The sequence below is a fragment of the Palaemon carinicauda genome, chromosome 28 (assembly GCF_036898095.1).
Source record: "Palaemon carinicauda isolate YSFRI2023 chromosome 28, ASM3689809v2, whole genome shotgun sequence".
Taxonomy (NCBI): domain Eukaryota; kingdom Metazoa; phylum Arthropoda; class Malacostraca; order Decapoda; family Palaemonidae; genus Palaemon; species Palaemon carinicauda.
Window position 1 is genome coordinate 51,397,724 of NC_090752.1, and position 22,133 is coordinate 51,419,856.

Genomic DNA, 22,133 nt, shown 5'->3' on the forward strand with positions numbered 1-22,133 from the left:
GCCGTTGTTTTTAAGCTAGTGCTCTCTCGCTCTCCTAGAGAGCGTTACGTTGGCTAGGTGACTGGTTTTTGCACCAGGAGGAGTTTTAGGGATACAGCCTTTTGATTTCCCTTCTTTTAAACTGGCTTATAGAGCGAGAGTCTGATAGGACACGAGAGCAGTTCTCGGCTTGGGAGTTCATGCCTCTGCCCAGATAGACTTCTCAATTCTGGTAGACTCGCCCTGGCGCCTAGCCAGGAGACGCTCAAAGTTGTTTACAGGTCAACTTCTCAACTTTTGTCGAGCCTTTGAAGTTTTGCTGTACTATTATGTCACACATAACAAGGCTTTCAGGGATGGTAAATGGTTCCGCCTCAGTCGCTAACCCCGTCTGTTGCCACACCTGCTCCCGTAGACCCTAATGGGCTTTGCTGCAAGACATGCAGTCCAAGCTTGCGTCCTTGATAGAGGACTTAAATGCGGAGAAGAACCTTCTGGCCAACAACCTTCCAACCGGTCGGTTGTGAGCCCTGTTGACGCTGAGGTAACCTACTCGCGTCTGCCAGTTGAGGTGGTTCCTCCTTCTGGCCAACAACCTTCCAACCGGTCGGTTGTGCGCCCTGTTGACGCTGAGGTAACCTACTCGCGTCTGCCAGTTGAGGTGGTTCCTCCTTCTGGCCAACAACCTTCCAACCGGTCGGTTGTGCGCCCTGTTGACGCTGAGGTAACCTACTCGCGTCTGCCAGTTGAGGTGGTTCCTCCACCGATGCGACCCAGTGTGGGTTGCCAGTCGCACGTTGACGTTAAGCGACGCTCGGAGGTGGTTGTTGACGTTCAGGACGTTCAACAACCAGCAGAGGTGACTTGTTGTGACGCAGTGCGTCAACCTCAGCAACCCGGTAGGGTGTTGACTGCACAACCCAGACAGTCTAGACAGTTTCGGGTTGACTGTACAGCAGTTCCATGATATTGCGTCCGGCTCCGTCACGCATCCACCAGTGCGACCGGATTCAGCGAGTCAGACGTTGCACACTCCGTTGCCGTTTCCTCATCAGTTTCGGATGAGGAACCCTCTGATGAGGACGTTGCTGAACAAGACGATCAGCCCCCAGCCCTGCTATCCATCCAGAAGATGCTGAAGAAGGAACGCTGCCCAGTCAGGCTGTGGATGAGTCTGGTAGGGACACTGTCATCCGTGGATCAATTTGTGTCACTAGGAAGACTACACCTCCGTCCTCTTCTATTCCATCTAGCTTTTCACTGGAAAAAGGACAAGACGCTAGAAGCGGTCTCGATCCCGGTTTCCGGAAAGATAAAGCCTTGTCTGACTTGGTGAAAGGACTATATCAACCTTAGAGAGGGTCTTCCCCTGACTGTTCAGACTCCCAACCACGTTCTCTTCTCGGACGCATCGGACGTAGGCTGGGGTGCGACATTAGACGGTCGGGAATGCTCGGGATTATGGAACTCGAGTCAAAGGACAATGCATTTCAACTGCAAGGAGCTACTGGCAGTACGTCTGACCTGGAAAAGCTTCAGGTCTCTCCTTCAAGGCAAAGTGGTGGAGGTGAACTCGGACAACACCACGGCTTTGGCGTACATCTCCAAGCAAGGAGGGACCTACTCTCTGACATTGTACGAGATCGCAAGGGACCTCCTCACCTGGTCAAAAGGTCTAGACATATCACTAGTAACGAGGTTCATCCAAGGCAACTTGAATGTCATGGCAGATTGTCTCAGTCGGAAGGGACAAATAATTCCAACAGAATGGACCCTCCACAACGATGTATGCAAGAGACTTTGGGCCACCTGGGGCCAGCCAACCATAGATCTCTTCGCAACCTCGATGACCAAGAGGCTCCCAATATTTTGCTCTCCAATCCCGGACCCAGCAGCAGTTCATATAGATGCCTTTCTGCTAGATTGGTCACATCTAGATCTATATGCATTCCCTCCGTTCAAGATTGTCAACAAGGTACTGCAGAAGTTCGCCTCTCACGAAGGGACAAGGTTGACGCTAGTTGCTTCCCTCTGGCCCGCGAGAGAATGGTTCACCGAGGTACTTCGATGGCTAGTAGACGTTCCCAGAACACTTCCCCTAAAGGTGGACCTTCTACGTCAGCCACGCGTAAAGAAGGTACACCAAGGCCTCCACGCTCTTCGTCTGACTGCCTTCAGACTATCGAAAGACTCTCGAGAGCTAGAGGCTTTTCGAAGGAGGCAGCCAGAGCGATTGCTAGAGCAAGGAGAACATCCACCCTTAGAGTCTACCAATCGAAGTGGGAAATCTTCCGAAACTGGTGCAAGTCAGTATCCGTATCCTCGACCAGTACCTCTGTAACTCAAATAGCTGACTTCCTCTTATATCTGAGGAAAGAACGATCTCTTTCAGCTCCCACTATCAAGGGTTACAGAAGCATGTTGGCATCAGTCTTCCGTCACAGAGGCTTAGATCTTTCCAACAATAAAGATCTACAGGACCTCCTTAAGTCTTTTGAGACCACGAAGGAGCGTCGTTTGGTTACACCTGGTTGGAATTTAGACGTGGTACTAAGATTCCTTATGTCAGACAGGTTCGAACCGCTACAATCAGCCTCCCTGAAAGATCTCACCTTAAAGACTCTTTTCCTGGTATGCTTAGCCACAGCTAAAAGAGTCGGTGAGATTCGTGCCTTCAGCAAGAACATCGGATTCTCATCCGAAACGGCTACATGTTCTACAACTTGGTTTTCTAGCCAAAAACGAGCTGCCTTCTCGGCCTTGGCCAATATCGTTCGATATTCCAAACTTATCGTATGGTTGGAAATGAACTAGAAAGAGTCTTATGTCCTGTAAGAGCTCTTAAGTTCTATTTAAACGAACTAAACCTTTACGAGGCCCGTCTGAAGCTTTATGGTGTTCAGTTAAGAAACCATCTTTGCCTATTTCAAAGAATGCTTTATCCTATTTTATCAGACTTAATACGAGAAGCTCATTCCCATCTGAATGAGGAAGACCAAGCTTTGCTGAAGGTAAGGACACACGAAGTTAGAGCTGTCGCAACTTCCGTGGCCTTTAAACAAAATAGATCTCTGCAAAGTATAATCGACGCAACCTATTGGAAAAGCAAGTCAGTATTCGCGTCTTTTTATCTTAAGAATGTCCAGTCTCTTTACGAGAACTGCTACACTCTGGGACCATTCGTAGCAACGAGTGCAGTAGTGGGTGAGGGCTCACCACTACAATTCCCTAATTCCATAACCTTTTTAATCTTTCTCTTGAAATGTTTTATTATTGTTTTTTGGGTTGTCCGGAAGGCTAAGAAGCCTTTCGCATCCTACTTGATTTGGCGGGTGGTCAAAGTCATTTCTTGAGAAGCGCCTAGATTAGAGGTTTTGATGAGGTCCTGTTGTATGGGTTGCAACCCTTGATACTTCAGATCCTAGGGGTCGCTCAGCATCCTAAGAGGATCGCGAGGCTCCGTAAGGAAGACGTACTTAAAAAGGCAGAGTAATTGTTCAAGTCAACTTCCTTACCAGGTACTTATTTATTTTATGTTTGTTATTTTGAATAACTGCTAAAATGAAATACAAAATACTTAGCTCATAATAATGTAAACAAGTAATGCTGGTCTCTACCCACCCCCCTGGGTGTGAATCAGCTTATATAATCACCGGCTAAGTTTAATATTGAAAAATGTTATTTTTATTAATAAAATAAATTTTTGAATATACTTACCCGGTGATTATATATTAAAGGACCCTCCCTTCCTCCCCAATAGAGACCCAGTGGACCGAGGAGAAAATTGGTTCTGTGTTTACATTGAGTACTGAGTACCTGCTCGACAGATGGCGCTGTTGATGTACACCCCCTACCTGCATAGCGATCGCTGGCGTATTTTGAACGTAGAGTTTTCTGTCGAGCAACAGAGTTGCAGCTTATATAATCACCGGGTAAGTATATTCAAAAATTTATTTTATTAATAAAAATAACATTTTTCCTAACTATACAAACCGTAGCTATTAATACAAACTTGCCCGCCATCCCTATCCCCCTTGAAGTCCTACTGCTAAGCAAAGTGACTAAATCACAGGTTTGTGAACAGGAGTGGTAGTAAGCTACCCCCCCCTACCTCCGCTAACTAGCTGTGTGGGTAGTTAACCCTCGCTAAATTTTAATGGCTCGTCATTTCAGCTCCGCCGAAAGTATAACCCCTAATAAATAGCTAAGGTTTGTATAGTTAGGAAAAATACAAATTATCTATGAATTTGTCATTTCAGTTGGGTGATTGCTTTGTGCCTGTTTGTGAAACAAATATTATTCAACCTATTTTGAGATGTACACTGACGGGAAAATATTTCTATGACACAAAGAAGTAATATAATATTTCTGTAGAAAAATCATTGCATCACAGTACAATATGTGGTCAGTTATTATAGAGAACAATTTTGCAACTACCATGAATAAACAACTTATGCCGTAAAGTTTTTGTTAGGATTTGGCATGGGGAAATGGAGATTCTTGACTACAAATAGAACATGAAAGACACATTTGCCTTTTCTCTTTGCTGTTCAACAGTGTGATCATCTTGGTCTTATGCTCTGGTTAGAGTAATTGTCCTTGTAATTTATTTGAAATGTAATTACTGTAATTAGAGAATATTGTGTAACTGTAATTAAAATGAAATTTTAATTGTAATGTAATTAGTGACTGAAGAATATAATATAATTTGAAGTGGAACGGGTTGTGATCCAGGCACAAAATGTAACAAGATGGAATTCCAAGTTGAAAAGGGTGAAATCTATACAGTGCTGTACTCATAAACCCCGTAAAGCTGAACAGTTTAATTGATCTTATGTCCCAGCGACAACAAGAGGGGTAAGAAAATCATGCCATTAGAAATTTCTACCTTAATGGAGCTTCTGATTGTCCTCAAACCTTTTTATGATGCCTTGGAAGCTGTGGAGGGATAGAAGATAGTAACTAGTAATTCAAGGACTTATACTCACTGGAGAACAATTTGTAATCCCCAAGTACAATACTTTACTGTGAACAACTAGCTGAAATATTACTGGATTCTGTGAGGAAAAGATTGAATCCATATATGGAAAGGAGAGATGTTCAGGCGAGAGATTTTTTGGATCAAAGTATAAACTGGATTGGCTTTCAACACGAGCAGGAGGATGAAGCACTGCTGTGTATGTCAAGGAAAAGCTCAAAGAATTTGAAGTAGTTCACAGAGTATCAACAGTGCATACAGGAAGTAAAAATTATGATGGAGTCATAACACAAAAACACAAAAACTGTTTCCTTTCAGATCAGAATGTTTATCAGAAATGCAACCACAAGAAGGATTGCAAGGAAATTCCTCAACACGGCTTATGTTGAAGCAATATGTATAGGAAGGAACTTTCCTGTATTCTAGTGATCCATTGCTATACTGGAAAGAAGTGTCACTTCTAGATCTACTAAAAACTTTGCAAGACAATTGTTTGCTTGCATCTGAGCTTGTTTTCAGCATTGCTGGGAATTATTTTACAGTACAGTACTACAAACTGAACTAAACATGGCATTGACTCTCCATTCAATCCTATTGATTAAATACAATAATGAATTGTTAAAAGAATTCCAAGCTACGTAAGAGCATTTTTATATATTTAATTTTGTTTTCTTCAGCTACAAACAATAATTTTTGTTTGTATCTACTGGTAACTATGTATTGAACTGTACAGTATTCCAAAAATAATGGCTTAAAACCAGTGTTCAGTGTAAAAAAAGGTTGCAAAATACCTGGGTGAGTTAACCTGCAAGATCCTTGATGAACCATGGAATAATACAGTACCTTAAGGTCAATAAGTCTTTTTCTCCTCCAGAGTTGTGAGTTCTCTATGGTGTGTTTAAAGTGACATTATTTGAGACAGCTTAGAAATGGTATGTGGTTTTAAGATTGCAATACATGACACTAGTTGAATGGATTTCATGTTGAAAACATGATGTGAAATATTATAGTTCACACTTTATTTTTCACTCTGGTAACAATTCATTGTTCAGTATACTATACACCAATTTTGGAAATTTCTTCTACAAAGATTGCTTGTACTTGCTATCCTTTTTGTTCTTTGTTAATTTATTGCGTTTGACAATGAATGCAACTTGGATTTTCCCCTTTTAATTCCAAAGAAATTCTATATAACTTTTGAAAGTACAATGTAGTAATAAGATTAGAAGATGTATAGGTGAAAGAGTATTCTAAATCTATTACTTCTGTACTGGAATTTTCTTTTGAATTTCTTCACATAATTACCTTTGAGGCAATATTAGCATATTCAGTTTTGAAAATTGAAAGTCAGAGAAAGCAGACATATTGTTGTTTTGCACAGACTCAGATGTAAAATAATTATCTAGTGTTGTAATCGTTTATGTGAAAATTATCGTTTACCCTTTCCTTGACAGAAATTGATTGAACGTGCTGACGTAAACAATAGCAACGACCTCACTTTAGCGGAGTTTGTCAACTATGTTCAAGAACATGAGAAGAAACTGTTACTTGTTTTTAGCACTCTGGATGCTAATAGTGACGGTAAGTTATTTCACTTTATATTTGGAGGTTTCTTGGTTTAACTGAATTAAGGCTTCCTGGTTGGTGATTAAGGCTTAGGCTCGATAACTGTCTTAAAAGGTAATTTAATTGCGCTGGTGAAAGAAAATTTTATTATAGTTAAAGGATGGTACTGGATGCCTGGACTTTACTACAATTAACAGTCTTAGAAATGTATACATAAAATGTATAGGGATGTATGAAATATTTGTTTAAATATATTTGTTGGGAGGAGGAGGTGGTGAAATTGCATGTTACATGTTATTTTAACTGATTATGATTTATGAATACAAGGGCTTTTGCGTATTGTATCTGTATAATTGTTGTGTAATTTTTGTGTTGGTTCATGTATATGCTGGAATTGTTGAATAATTCAATTCCTATTTCATTTATACAGTACAGTATTGTACTGCATAGTACTGTATTCAGTATATAGTCTCATTTTTTCTCTTGCACTTTTGGTTAGTTTTACACTACAATTATTTTTGTTTATGGTACTTATTGCTGACCACTATGGTGTAAATTTTGCTGGTAATAGATTTATTTAGTTCGTTAAAGAATTATTTGTCCTCATCTTCAATGCAAATGTCCCTCGCTAGAAGATGTCCTGTTTTGTTGGGAAATAATTTTTCTATTGATGTTTTAGCAATACAGTACTGTGATGTGGAATTAAGTGTTAGTCTCTTTTTCTTATATTTGGTTTTAGCACAGGTACTAAAATTGACCTAATGTAATTTGGAGGTTACAAAGTTAAGTTTAATTTTTCAAGGGAAGATCTTTGTTTTTTATTGCCAGCTAAGGTGATCTGGCTTAAGAGGGCTGAACTGTCTAAATATGTAGGCATGCTTCTATACTGTACAGTAAAGCCTACTTTTTAAGTTGATTGGGTTTTAGGTTCGTTCTATATTAGCTTATTTTGAACAACAACAGTAATGATGATAATCATATTTATTATAGTACAGTATCAATTTTATTATGATAATTTTTTCCTACAATTATACAAAACTATTAGCCTTTTAAGACAGTGAATGTCTTTAGTGGAGTTGGAATGGCTGTTGAAATCATTAACAAGGTAGTTAATAACAGGTGGCTGGTGCAGACAAGTAGCCCCACCCACACGGCTAAACAGGAAGATCCCTGTGTTCTGTTCCCATTCCAGATTCATAGTCAGTGTTATTCTCATAGGAATTGCCCATGGGATCATATGGATGTTTACTCCTTTTCCCATTCAGTTTGATTCGTCAGATGATTAATAGAGTGTTGATCACATCAGGTCTGAAATGAATCTGGTTTCTCCCAAATGGCTACAAGTCGAGTGGTTACCATCTCCAGCTCAGATCAAGGACTGGCTCATTGATCTTTGACTAGAAGCGCCTCTGAGTCACGACTGTGAAAGGCTACTTCTCAGCTGTTGTCTCCCGACAGAAGGGCTTGTGGGAGTGGGATGTGACCAGTGCTTTCGTCTCATACTCATACCTTGTATGTTTTCTTGAGAAGGCCATCAGACAGATCTGACTCTCAGCATTGTCTTTTTGCTAGCTGTAGCATTGGCAGAGAGAGTTGGCAAGTTGCACGAACACACTTGTATTAAAGCAAGCTTAAGGATGGGAGAGGGTCTCTTTAGTTTTGTGCCTAAATTTGTGACCAAATCTAGAACCCTTCTTCACACAACCCAGGTTTGAGACCTTCTCCGTCCCCTCTAATTGTGAAGCATTGTGTAATAATCAAGAAGATATGCTTTTGTGCACAGAGTTTTCTGGGGGTGCTATGTGAAGAAGACTTGACATCTCATACTTTACTGTCAACAACTTTTCCTAGCACTGGCAGAACCAAGAAAAGGTGTCGTGAGATAATCAAAGAGCATACTCTTCAACCATTAAGGCAGTCAAGGTACAAGCTTCAGCAAGAGCTCACGGTCTGAAGAATCTTGTAGTCAGAGAGGTGATGGAGTTAGGATGTGCCAAAGAATGTTCACAGCCTTTTATTCTATGGAGTATACCCACAAGTCTTTCAACACTTATGTTCTTGGCCAGCCCAGCTCCCATACAGACAAAAAGCATCTTGACTATGGTAATTTGTTTGATGTAAGTCTGGAGGAAAGTTAGAATGAGGGGTCTTCTGCTGCTACTTTTCTTCCTTCACTTGTGTAAAGCATTTGTACCGTTACATGCTGGATCTAATCTTGATGTAGCTAAACTACATTTCTGAGTATCATTCATATTAGGCTAGATATTTTAGTAGTATTTCTCCTTCATGGTAGAATGATTACTAACTCATTGGCCATCATGCACCAGGTTTCGCTTTTCAAACTGTGTTTCCTGCACGGGAAAAAGATTCTTTCATTGACCAAATACCAGGTACACAACCGAGTACTGGCGAGACCTTATCAGCTTACTCATCCCTATGTTGGGCTGATAAGAGATTACTGAAGTCTTTCCCTCAGTCCCATATGGGATCAAGGAAACTAACATATTTAAAGGAAGAAAAAGAACCAATCAATTAGGTTCTATGGGGCTTTCTACCCTCCAATAAATGAGTCTCCCTATTTTAAAGGACAAAAATTTTGTTTACCTATATGAAAAAATAGCACTAAAAGTAAAATGAATTTTTCCTAGGTATACTAACATGAGACCTTTTTAGTTAAACCTCAACCATCCCTTTTGGTCCTGAGCTTAAGGTTGTCAAAAGTGACAGGAGAGTTGGTGGGGATACTCACAAGCACTAACTACCTGTCATTAACTACCCTATCAATGATTTTAATAGCCGATACAACTCCACTGAAGACATTCCTTATTCTAAATGCTTTGAGGATTGTATAGCTAGGAGAAATTCAAATTTACTATTAAAATGTTTTACTGATAATACATTCATAATTCATATATTTAATCACTATTGTTTTTTCAACCTTAATTTTGAATGATGACTCTTTGATAATACAGTACAGGGTATGGATTGTTTATTTTGAAATATTGTAAGACAAATCTTAAGACTGCCATGCCAGGAATATGTAGCCTCTTTGATGTTGACTGAAAAATAGTACTTTAGATTAGTTTAATTGAGACTCAGAAAGACCAAGGTACTGTACTGTACATTTCATTTAAATTTTTGACCAGGCAGAATTTTTACCGAGAGCACCTTACAAATATTATCCTTTCCAACCCCTTCCTTCTTTCAACAATGTCAGTAGGATGCTCTAACTCCTACATGTGGTTTGATGAACTTTTAGAATGAAGAAATGTTTCAGTGATTTTCTTCTTTGATAGTGTTCTCTTTTGGTATTTCAACCTAATTAGGATTAATGGGTGTTGAAGACCACAGAGGAAGTAATGTAATATGTCACTGAGGGAATAAATTACCTTAAAAGAACAAAGGTCATAAGTAATGCATGAGTCTTTCGAAAAACACTTGCCACATTTTAGTCATCTTAGGAAGTGATGTTTCAACATTGTATGAGAACTATACTCGTACCAATGTCAGTTTTTTGGAGAGTTTCAATTATTTTTTATGGCTAATTGGGAAATGTAATTCATCTTGTACCATAGCTTATTACTTTAATTCTTGTGGGCATAATGTTGTTTTTGACACTCTAGGCATTAGAGGCTTGGCTATTGTCATTATGACACTCATTTGTCCTGCCATCTTTGATATGTACTAGTATTTATTACTGAATTAGAATGGATTGGATAGAAGAGTGGAGAGATGCAGCATATCCTTCCTCATAAGTGGTAATTCAACACAGGTAAAATAAGATATTTGTAATTCATATATACACATTTACGAGATTGGAAATTATTTTGATATTCTGTACAAGCAGTCCTCTCATATTACAGGGAAAGCCAACTTTACACCCCTTATGATTGATTTCCTCTACATCTGCTTTTTCGTGACCACTGTCGTTTTTGTGTGGATGTTGGGTTTTGTCATGTGATTTAATAAATGAAAGAAAGACGCCAACTCCTTTAGCTTTGGTTGAGGAATAGTGCCGTCATTGCACCTCTCACTGTCACTTTAGGCTAATGTTACTGTACTAAAAGGTCTTTCGGCATCCTTTTGGCCCATAGTTTCACCAACTTTTTAGTCTTCAACTTTACTTATATTGCTTTCATCTTGCTGTCAGGCCTCTTAACTTTTCCTTCATAATGCAACTGTAGGGTTCTCCTCTCAGTGGCACTATGGCACTGAATGGGATCCCTGACTCCAGTAACAGGCCTTATGGCCCAAATTCCATGAAGCAAATTAAAATTACTTTAACCTATTGATTATCAAAAGTTCTGGTCATGACACTCCTGGAAGAGTGTAGTGTAAAATTTAGAGAGGTGTGTTTGAATATGCATTACTTCAGTGTCTACTTTTATCTGCTATAATTATACATTGAATACAGCTTTTCTAGGAACAGACAAAACACTGGGTATATATGTATGCTTAATTAAAAATTACCGCAATCACTAGATCTAAATAATTTTGTCATAATTGTGTTTTTATCAAACTTTTTTTACACTTGAATGTAAAATAAGTTGTCTGTTGTAATTGATTTTGTAGACTTTTTACACTTGAATGTAAAATAAGTTCTCTGTTGTATTTAATTTTGTGCACTTTTTCATATGTGCCTTTCTTTTTTTGATTTTCTTGACTTGCCTACTGCTGTTTGCCCAGTTGCTTCCATGGTTGCTATTATTTTTTCACAAACTTCTCATCACCTCTTCTCATATCTCTAGCTTTGAAATCTATCCTTTTTCCAACTTCTTGATACCTCTTTTTTTTTTTTTTTTTTTTTAAAGGAGCCTCTAAAATTCCACAATTATGACTGTTGATTTTAGTCTTGCCTCAGATGTCAGTTGTTAAGAATCATTCATCTTGCCAACCTACTTCCAATGCTGCAGTTGACAACAGTTTAAGGTTTGTTTATTGTTTATAGGTTTACAAGCCTTATCAGAAAGACAGCAAAGACTGGTGTCTACCTTTGTATTTGTTTTCTAACCTATATGCTAACAACAGCAATATCCTCTGTGTATCCAGGTTGAAAGTTTCATCTTTGTATATTCCATAAACCCTCATTGTCCGTTACATTTGATATACAGTACATATGTAATTGTAGTGCTCTTTGAGCTCTGTGTGCTGTCCATTTAGCCTAATTTTATTAAAATTTGTTCATGTTTTGCAAAAACAAGGCTGTTTAATAGTGTGTGGCAAATTTTTGGGTCCAGTGATAAAGTTAGGCACTATCTTTTGATATAAGAGTGAATAAGGACTTGGTTTCTTTCATGAATCCTATCTTTAATAGATTACTGTTGTTCAGTACTACAAAGAGATAGGCTTAAGAATTGTAAATTGACAAAACAAGTGAATTGTGGAAAAAAAATTTCAGGGCTGTGTCGAATTTTAGGACGATATGAAATGATACTCAAGTAGAGTTTTGAAGCAATGTTTTGTTCTTGACAACTAATTGGAAATTGGCTTAGGGGAGGCATATGAGTTTACTATTCTGTATATTTATGCATTACTGTACTGTTTATGACAATATTACATTTCATAGGTTTCTTTGTATGTTCGTATTTTAAGCTCATGTTGCATATTGATGATTTTTTCATAATATAGTTTTCCTTATTTTTAAAATATCTTTGATGTAAAATGAAGGCTTCTTGTAAATATTATTACCCATTGGCAGTGCTGCTGTTGCTTTTTTATTTTAAAGACATTTAAAAAAGTAATTATAGAGGAAAATTGTGTTGGCAAGAAAGGAAGAAATCCATACAGTGTTGAACGGCATGTAAGGAAATTTTTACCACGTAATACACTGCAGAATTTTTACGATAATATCATTAACTAAGAGGAAGGTCTAATTAGAGTAAAACCTAAGTCAGGGCATAGCAAAAATATTAATATTGACCGAATAATGTTGAGATAACCTACAAACAGATATTCCATGGTATTTTGTTCTCATTTTTTTAAATTGCTAAATAATTACATTTACAGTATACTGTAATAAAAGTTTGTATTTGGAATTTCCTCTAAAGATTTTATCTGATGGCTGAAATGTGTTTCTAAGAAACATGGTGATCAAATATTACTGTAATGGGGAAACTTGTGTTTACAGTAACGATGAATTGTGTAACATGAATAACTAATAAGGAATAGACTCAATGGGTACTGTTTTTATTGCCTAGTTATATGTCCAAAGTGAGAACAATGGGATTTTTGGGACCTCAAAGGTAATACTATTTTATAAAAAGTATTTTTTCATTATAATGCATTGCAGTGGAAGATTGATTCAGAGTGGAATACTTTTCCTTTGAATTAATTATGAAAAACTATGAAAATATAAGGAAAGATGGAGTCAAGATGGAAATTACTGTATAGTTTTTGTTTCAAGTTATAATTAGTTGATTAATTTCTGTGTATTGAACATATAATTGTTTTAGATATATGCAAAGAAAAATATTGCCTTATAATTCAATTGTAGTTGAGCCTAGTTCAAGACTGGAATTCTTGTTGATTTTCTTGAAAAAACAAAGTTTTATTGAAACTTTCATTTAGTTCTCTGATATCTAAGAGTTCTGATGAAGTAACAATTTTGCCCTAGAAATATATTCATCTAAATACATTAAGAAGATACAGTATGATTGAGTGTCATGTATAATATTTTTTTGGAAACTGACTAGAAATACAATTAAATGCATGAGATGACTAGAAATACAATTAAATGCATGAGAAACCTGATTGTTGAAATTTGATTGATTATGAGGCAGATTTCAAAGTACTTCAGAATTTTTATCTTAGTAAAGTTGCTCAATATGCTGTAATATGCATTTTTGCATAGCCTATGTAGATTATATTAGAAGAGGTCTATGCAGCTCATTAAGCAGAGCCAATTATGCAATGCAGAACAGACAGTCCATTCTCATTATTCAAATATATACTGTAGTCTGATACATTAGCCTCAAGGTAACTATCAGATGAAGTGACCATAAGAGGAATAATATCTCTCTCTCTCTCTCTCTCTCTCTCTCTCTCTCTCTCTCTCTCTCTCTCTCTCTCTCTCTCTCTCTCTCTCTCCCTCTCCCTCTCCCTCTCCTCTCTCTCTCTCTCTCTCTCTCTCTCTCTCTCTCTCTCTCTCTCTCTCTCTCCCTCTCCCTCTCCCTCTCTCCTCTCTCTCTCTCTCTCTCTCTCTCTCTCTCTCTCTCTCTCTCTCTCTCTCTCTCTCTCTCTCTCTCTCTCTCTCTCTCTTTGTGTGTGTGTGTGTTAGTAAAAACTAATAAAAAGTATAAGTCAGAAAACAAACCACCTGAGGCTGGGAATGTCGACGGCAAATGTTTATTATTCGTACTGCCTTGTGTTTGCATTACAGGAGGCACTATCAACAATATCACCCTATAAAGGGTATTTTTTTTGTATAACAATCAATGTTCAGATGTAGAGAAAATTACATGTATAGTATTCAGTGGACTTGAATCATACCTAATGGCATTTTGTATTAAAGAAACTAACTTCTCTGTGAGATATGGTAGTTAACACACTGATACCAGATTAAAGATTTTATGATCACAAGTGCTCATATGTCCTTTTTTTTAGGCAAGATGTATTATTATTATTATTATTATTATTATTATTATTATTATTATTATTATTATTATTTTTAATTGCTAAGCTACAACCCTAGTTGGCAAAATAGAATGCTATAAGCCCAGGGGCTCAAACGGAGAAAATAACGCAGTGAGGAAAGGAAACAAGGATAAATATGATATTTTTCAATATTAAACTTACCCGATAATCATGTAGCTGTCAACTCCGTTGCCCGACAGAATTCTATGGAGGGATACGCCAGCTATCACAATACTAGAAGGGGGTGTACTTACCAGCGCCACCTGTGGCCAGGTACTCAAGTACTTCTTGTTGACACCTCCTCAATTATTCCTCTGTCGTGCTTCCGGCAAGACGTTCTGGGATACGCTTATGTTCTTGGAGTATTTTCACGACTTTGGTGAAGTATTTCTCTTTGATTTCGGCTGTCGCTTTACTGGAAACTTCTATATTAGCTTAGTTAGCTTTTGGAATTAATTTGATTAATTATGGTGACGAAGAGAGTATGAACTCTTTCACTTTTTAATGGCCGACCCTTCCCTTAGACGGAAGTGTTGGTGTCTAAGAGAGTATAGACTCTCTTTCTTAATTTTGCTTAACAAAAGTTATAGATTTATTTTATATCTCCGCCTCTTATAGGCCTCTTCGATTAACTTCCTTTTATTATAAACTTATTAAAATTAATTTTTATATTTGTTTATATTCGACCTTCCTAATAGTAGGCGGTCTTTTCTTGGTACCGAAGTTAATTAACATTGAGCCCGTCATTTTGGTTTTACCTGTTAACATATTATGCTATTTTAATGTCTTTGAAAGAATTTCTTTGATAGTCTCGTACTGTTTTCAAAGTTGAACTAACGTTTTGTTTTGTCTCTGCAGTTGTTGACGTTCAGAACGTTCAACTTGCGCTCTATCGTTACGATAGAGAAAGAATTTTCACGGTTTCACGTTGCAGTAAGAGTAACCGTGTCTAGCGTTTTGTTCATTCTTTCTTAACTTAATGGTTTTAATCCTAATAAAGGAACTTTTCATTTTGGGAAATATTTCAGTTTTTTCCTTTAACAATAATATGTTTTAACGATATATATGATTGGGCTCTTCTCTCAGGTTCTAAGTCAAGAGAGAGAGAGAGAGAGAGAGAGAGATAGAGACGGAGGGAGAAAGAGGAGGATAAACGTTTCATTCAAGCGAGTAACGTTGTTATCGTTTTTGCTCTTCTCCCTAGTCTCTTTAGGGGAAGAAGGTAAACGTTTCTAGAGTGATCTAGTGTTTAGTCTCTTTCCAGCCACTGAATTATTTATCTTTCATTAGATTTTTCTGTTACATTGTAATTCTGTTTTCGCAATTACTAACTTTTGAGAAAGGATAGAATTGCGTGTTTCAGGTACAAACCACTTAAAGTTTCGAGTTCAGTGAAATAAGTGCAAACAGAAAATCAAAGTGATAAGTGATTAGCGCAAAGTGTGTCAGTGTTGTGCGTGAGGGTACTTCTGTGCGCGCCAGTCGTCCTCCCAGTCCGGGACCTCTTGCAAGCTCCCAAGCCCAGGGGAGAAGCAATGTCGAAGGGCAGAAGGGTTCAGCAGGCCTTGATCGGCGCACAGAAGTATCCTCGGTGGTTGTGGGCGTGTCTTACCGAGACCGTCACTCCCACCCGCAGACGATTGAGCCCTTATTTTGCTCGTCTGCAGAAGAAATTTAGGGGAGAAAACGCTGGTCTCAGGTCTCAAGACCTCTTAAACGTAAAGTCCAGACCTCTGCCAGACGTACGAAGTTAGAGTTCAACAACCCGGATGCAGTCATTGGGTTAGCTCTGACTCTCCTCAGTCATCAGTTGAATGCACTCCGCCTAAGAGGAGTAAGGTTCTGCCACAACAGAGCTCGACTGTTAAGGCTTTACCTCAGCCTACTGTAGTTTCTGCCGACCCCAAGTGGACTCTACTACAGTCCATGCAAGCACAGCTTTCGGACTTGATGCGTGAGTGTCGGGCTGAGAGTGTTGCGCCTCCGCCTCCGCCTACACTCCCTCCGCCTGCGCTCGCTCCGCCTGCGCTCGCTCCGCCTGATCGCAGTACCACCTGCCAGGCGTACGATGTTGAGCCACGTTCTGAGTTTGCTGTTCCCAGTGGTGTTCAGCCTCCGCCTTCCTTAAGGCAACCTTTACAATGGGATCAGGAGGATTATACCTCTCTTCCTCCGCCTCCACTTGCTGCTCCACCAGTGATGCAACACTCGGTTGAGGTACAACAACCTCTCCCGTCCATGAGTCAGTCTCCTCAGCTCTCGCTGCAGCGAGCTCAACCCTCCTCAAGGCAAGCACCTCAACACCTTAGCCTTGCGCCTCAGGAGCCTCAACTTGCGAGATTTTTACTGCGTTCTGCGCAGCCACTACCTTTTCGCTCTCAGCTCACACCGCAGGAACCTCAACTCGTTCCTCAGGAACTTGCTACTGCGCATCCGCCAACCACTCAGCAAGCGCAACCCTTGAGTTCAGCCACTCATGCCAGGAGTCAGCCTCCTCCACCCATGCGCCTACCTTCTGCTACTTCCTTTGATCAGCCTTTGCAGACTGAGCCTCAGGTGTTCCCTCAACAGAGTCTTGAAGAGGAAACCACAACTATTGTTGTTCCAGCTCGTTCTGACTCTGCTGTTCAGCATACCTTACCTCCATTTTCAAACCTTATGATAATGGAGGTTATTTGTATTACTTATAAAAATATATTTGTATTCCTGGCAATATATTTTTAACAATATCGCAAAATATGGCAAAAATATGAATCATGAGTTATGAATGTAAGGTATATATTATGTTGATATTAAAACCCCATGCAAGCATGCATAAAGCGCACTAGCACTGGTCATGGAATTTCTGAGAAATGTTAAACGCCATGCACACGCTCTGCTTACCTTACATGCTCTGCTTACAGCATGCTCTGCATTCAGCATGCTCTGCATACAACATGCTCTACATACAGCATGCTCTGCATACAGCATGCTCTGCATACAACATGCTCTGCATACAGCATGCTCTGCATTCAGCATGCTCTGCATACAACATGCTCTGCATACAGCATGCTCTGCATTCAGCATGCTCTGCATACAACATGCTCTACATACAGCATGCTCTGCATACAGCATACTCTGCATACAACATGCTCTGCATACCTTACCGCATGCTTCTCAGTCACACATCTTTGGTTGTTGCCAACTCACTAGACTGTCAAGCAGTTTCATAACGTTGCCTTCTAGTCTGCTGCTTTTGCACCAGTGAACCCTCACTGAGAGAACTTAGCTTTTCTAGGATATGGTCCCTGTAGATGAGAAAGTTCTTTTCTCCCTCCTTCTGATATTCCCTTGAGGACTCTGTCATTTGGAGGGAGCCTTTAGCTGCATAGCCTCCTATGGACTTTTATTTAAGCATAACATGCTTCCAGGGAAGGTAATGGTTCCACTTCAGTCGCTAATCCCGTCTGTTACCACACCTGCTCCCATAGACCTTGAGCTGTGTTACAAGACATGCAGTCCAAGCTTAGTCCTTGTTAGAGGATTTTTTGTTTACGGAGTCAATGTGTCACGGGGAAGACGTTCAACAACCAACAGAAGTGACTTGTTGTGACGCAGTGCGGCAACCTCAGCAACCCGATAAGGAGTTTGTCTGTACGACCCAGACAGTCTAGACAGATTCGGGTTGTCACTGTACTTCCTCGCTTGCCCATGATTGACAGTTCACAGACTGTGCAGCAGTACCATGATCTTGTGTCCGGCTCCGTCAGACGACTGGCTTTTAAGAGCTCCCACAAGTCGTCGCTGTCTGGAGATTTTCAAATGGACTATGGATCTGACCAAGGAACTGGGCCTCCTGGTCAATTTTGAGGAGTCTCAGCTCGTCCCATCCCAGACCATTGTCTCCTTGGGTATGGATCTTCAGAGTCGAGCTTTTCGGACTTTTCCGTCGGCCCCTAGAATGCATCCAAAGCATGCTGAGAAGGAACCGATGCTCAGTCAGGTAGTGGATGAGTCTAACAGGGACACTTTCATCGCTGGCCCTGTTCATCGTGTTAGGGAGACTCCACCTCCCCCCCTTCAGTATCATCTAGCTGCTCACTGGATAAAGGACATGACGCTAGAGACGGTCTCAGTTCCTGTTTCCGAAGAGAGGAGGTCTTCTCTCGCGTGGTGTAAGAACAGCTTTCTTCTCAAGGAAGTCTACCTTTGGCTGTTCAGAAACACGACCGCCGTCTCCTCTCGGACGCATCAGACACGGGCTGGGGTGCGACTTTGGACGGACAAGAATGCTCGGGAACATGGAATCAGGAGCAAAGGACACTTCACATCAATTGCAAGGAGTTGTTGGCGGTTATTCTGGCCTTGATAAACTTCAAGTCCCTCCAGCTTAACAAAGTGGTGGAGGTGGACTCTGACAACACCACAGCCCTGGCTTACATCTTCAAGCAGGGAGGGACTCTTTCGTGGAAGTTGTTCTAGATCGCAAGGGACATACTCATCTGGTCTAAAGATCGAAAGCTAACTGGTAACGAGGTTCATTCAGGGCGGTATGAATGTCATGGCAGATCACCTCAGACGGAAGGGTCAGGTCATCCCCACAGAGTGGACCCTTCTCAAGAATGTTTGCAGCAGACTTTGGGCCCTGTGGGGTCAGCCAACCATAGATCTGTTCACTACCTCGATAACCTAGAGACTCCTGTTGTATTGTTCTCCGATTCCAGACCCAGCAGCAGTTCACGTGGATGCTTTTCTGCTGGATTGGTTCCATCTCGACCTGTATGCATTCCCGCCGTTCAAGATTGTCAACAGGGTACTTCTGAAGTTCTCCTCTCACAAAGGGACACGGCTGACGTTGGTTGGCTCCGCTCTGGCCCGCGAGAGAATGGTTCTTAGAGGTACTGCAATGGCTGGTCGACATTCCCAGGACTCTTCCTCTAAGAGTGAACCTTCTAAGTCTACCTCACGTAAAGAAGGTACACCCAATCCTCCACGCTCTTCGTCTGACTGCCTTCAGACTTTCGAAAGACTCTCAAGAGCTAGGGGCTTTTCGAAGGAGGCAGCCAGAGCGATTGCCAAAGCAAGGAGAACATCCACTCTCAGAATCTATCAGTCTATAGGGGAAGTCTTCCGTAGCTGGTACAAGACCAATGCAGTTTCCTCAACCAGTACCACTGTAACCCAGATTGCTGACTTCCTGTTATATCTAAGGAAAGTAAGATCCCTTTCAGCTCCTACGATCAAGGGTTACAGAAGTATGTTAGCAGCGGTTTTCCGCCACAGAGGCTTGGATCTTTCCACCAACAAAGATCTACAGGACCTCCCTAGGTCTTTTGAGACCTCAAAGGAACGTCGGTTGTCCACTCCAGGCTGGAATCTAGACGTGGTCCTAAGGTTCCTTATGTCATCAAGATTTGAACCTCTCCAATCAGCCTCTTTTTAGGACCTCACATTAAAAACTCTTTTCCTCGTGTGCTTGACAACAGCTAAAAGAGTAAGTGAGATCCACGCCTTCAGCAGGATCATTGTTTTCACATCTGAAACGGCTACATGTTCCTTGCAGCTCGGTTTTTGCTAAACGAGCTTCCTTCACGTCCTTGGCCTAAGTCGTTCGAGATCCCAAGCCTGTCCAACTTGGTGGGGAATGATCTGAAGAGAGTACTTTGCCCAGTTAGAGCTCTTAGGTACTATCTAAAAAGGTCTTAACCTTTACAAGGACAATCAGAAGCCTTATAGTGTGCTTTCAAGAAACCTTCTTTTCCAAGTTCTAAGAACTCAGTTTCTTACTATTCAGGCTTCTGATTAGAGAAACACATTCTCATCTGAAGGAAGAAGACCTTGCTTTGCTGAAGGTAAGGACACATGAAGTGGGAGCTGTGGCTACTTCAGTGGCCTTCAAACAGAGCCATTCTCTGCAGAGTGTTATGGATGCAACCTATTGGAGAAGCAAGTCAGTGTTCGCATCATTCTATCTCAAAGATGTCCAGTCTCTTTACGAGTACTGCTACACCCTGGGACCATTCGTAGCAACGAATGCAGTAGTAGGCGAGGGCTCAGCCACTACATTCCCATAATCCCATAACCTTTTAACCTTTCTCTTGAATACTTTTTATGGGTTGTACGGTCGGCTAAGAAGCCTTCCACATCCTTGTTGATTTGGCGGGTGGTCAATTCTTTCTTGAGAAGCGCCGAGGTTAAAGGTTGTGATGAGGTCCTTTAGTATGGGTTGCAGCCCTGTATACTTTAGCACCTTTGAGTTGATTCAGCCTCCCAAGAGGAACGCTGCGCTCAGTAAGGAAGACGATCTTATTAAAGGCAGAGTAACGGTTCAAGTCGACTTCCTTACCAGGTACTTATTATTTCATTGTTATTGTGGATAACTGATTATATGAAATACGGGATACTTAGCTATCCTTTAATCTTGTACACTGGTTTTCACCCACCCCCCTGGGTGTGAATCAGCTACATGATTATCGGGTAAGTTTAATATTGAAAAATGTTATTTTTATTAGTAAAATAAATTTTTGAATATACTTACCCGATAATCATGATTTAATCGACCCTCCCTTCCTCCCCATAGAGAACCAGTGGACCGAGGAATAATTGAGGAGGTGTCAACAAGAAGTACTTGAGTACCTGGCCACAGGTGGCGCTGGTAAGTACACCCCCTTCTAGTATTGTGATAGCTGGCGTATCCCTCCATAGAATTCTGTCGGGCAACGGAGTTGACAGCTACATGATTATCGGGTAAGTATATTCAAAAATTTATTTTACTAATAAAAATAACATTTTAAGAACAGTAACATTAAAATAAATATCTCCCACGTAAACTATGAAAACCTCAACAAAACAAGAGGAAGAGAAATGATATAGAACAGTGTCCTCGAGTGTACCCTCAAGTAAGAGAACTCTAACCCAAGAGTGGAAGACCATAGTACAGAGGCTATGTCACTACCTAAGACTAGAGAACAATGGTATGATTTCGGAATGTCCTTCTAGAAGAGCTGCTTGCCATAGTTAGTCTCTTCTACCCTTACCTAGAGGAAGGCAGCCACTGAACAATGTATTTCAAGTTATTTTCACTCTTCTATCTTGTCCACAATCTGCCTGAATTCCCAAAGGGTGTAAGCCTTCATCAGTGATCTTTCTTTGTGATTGTTTTTACCTTCCATGTTTGGCCTTTAGTCTAATCTTTATTTATTAATTTGGTAACTGAGAGCTCTCCCCATCAGTTTTTAGATATCTCATTTTATTTTTCAATCCCTTGAAAGCACTGCATCTTTCAGTTACTTTTTCATATTTTGTGAGTGTTTCATATTTTCTGAGTGATTTAAATTTTTTTAAGGTTCCTCCATTTTTGTAATATCCTATATCTCACCTACATGAGAAAGTATCCTACTGCAGAGGTTTTAGGAGCTCATCATCATATGGCTGCAAATAACTGAGCATTTGGAAATTAAGTTGCATGTATTTCTGAAAATATGTAACTACTAAGATGATTATCAGTGGGGTTTAAAAACTGCCAACCCAATTTGTGTTTCAACTGAGAGGTCCCATCTCATTATGGAGAAAGGTCATAGATAATGAATGTGATGATATTAATGATGATTTAGCTTAGAGATACTGTACTCTTACCAGCAGTCTACAATCTATTAATACTGCATTCATATTGTGACTTTTTTATATTTGTCTTTTATCCCTACTTCCCTGTTAATGGAAATGTACAAATACAAAGCCTGTTCTCTCACCATGCCTCCCTCCTCCTCATAATTACCTTTTCTTATACACTTCTGTGCCAGCCTTTGAAAATTTGCTTCATTTGAAATTTGTAGTGCTGTGCTTCTCTTGTTTTATGTGTTGCAATAACCTTTAAGCTGTGGTTACACCTTTCAGATTGGCAATTTTGTCACTGCATCATTTCCTTTGCTTCTTTTTTACTCGCCAAAATGATTGTTTGCGTACATTAGTTTTTAAACAGTTTGAAGACCATTTTTTTTTA

At 40.0% G+C, this 22,133-nt stretch overlaps 1 protein-coding gene across 2 annotated transcripts in view; it reads left to right on the top strand.

The window, feature by feature from the left end:
* The window catches only part of SCaMC (Short Calcium-binding Mitochondrial Carrier), a 346,502-nt gene that overhangs the window by 50,944 nt on the left and 273,425 nt on the right, over positions 1-22,133 (top strand). For both annotated transcript variants that reach the window (XM_068351977.1, XM_068351978.1), the window contains exon 2: positions 6,412-6,538. In XM_068351977.1, the coding sequence (XP_068208078.1) occupies positions 6,412-6,538 (127 nt within the window). The remainder of the gene's footprint in view (positions 1-6,411; positions 6,539-22,133) is intronic.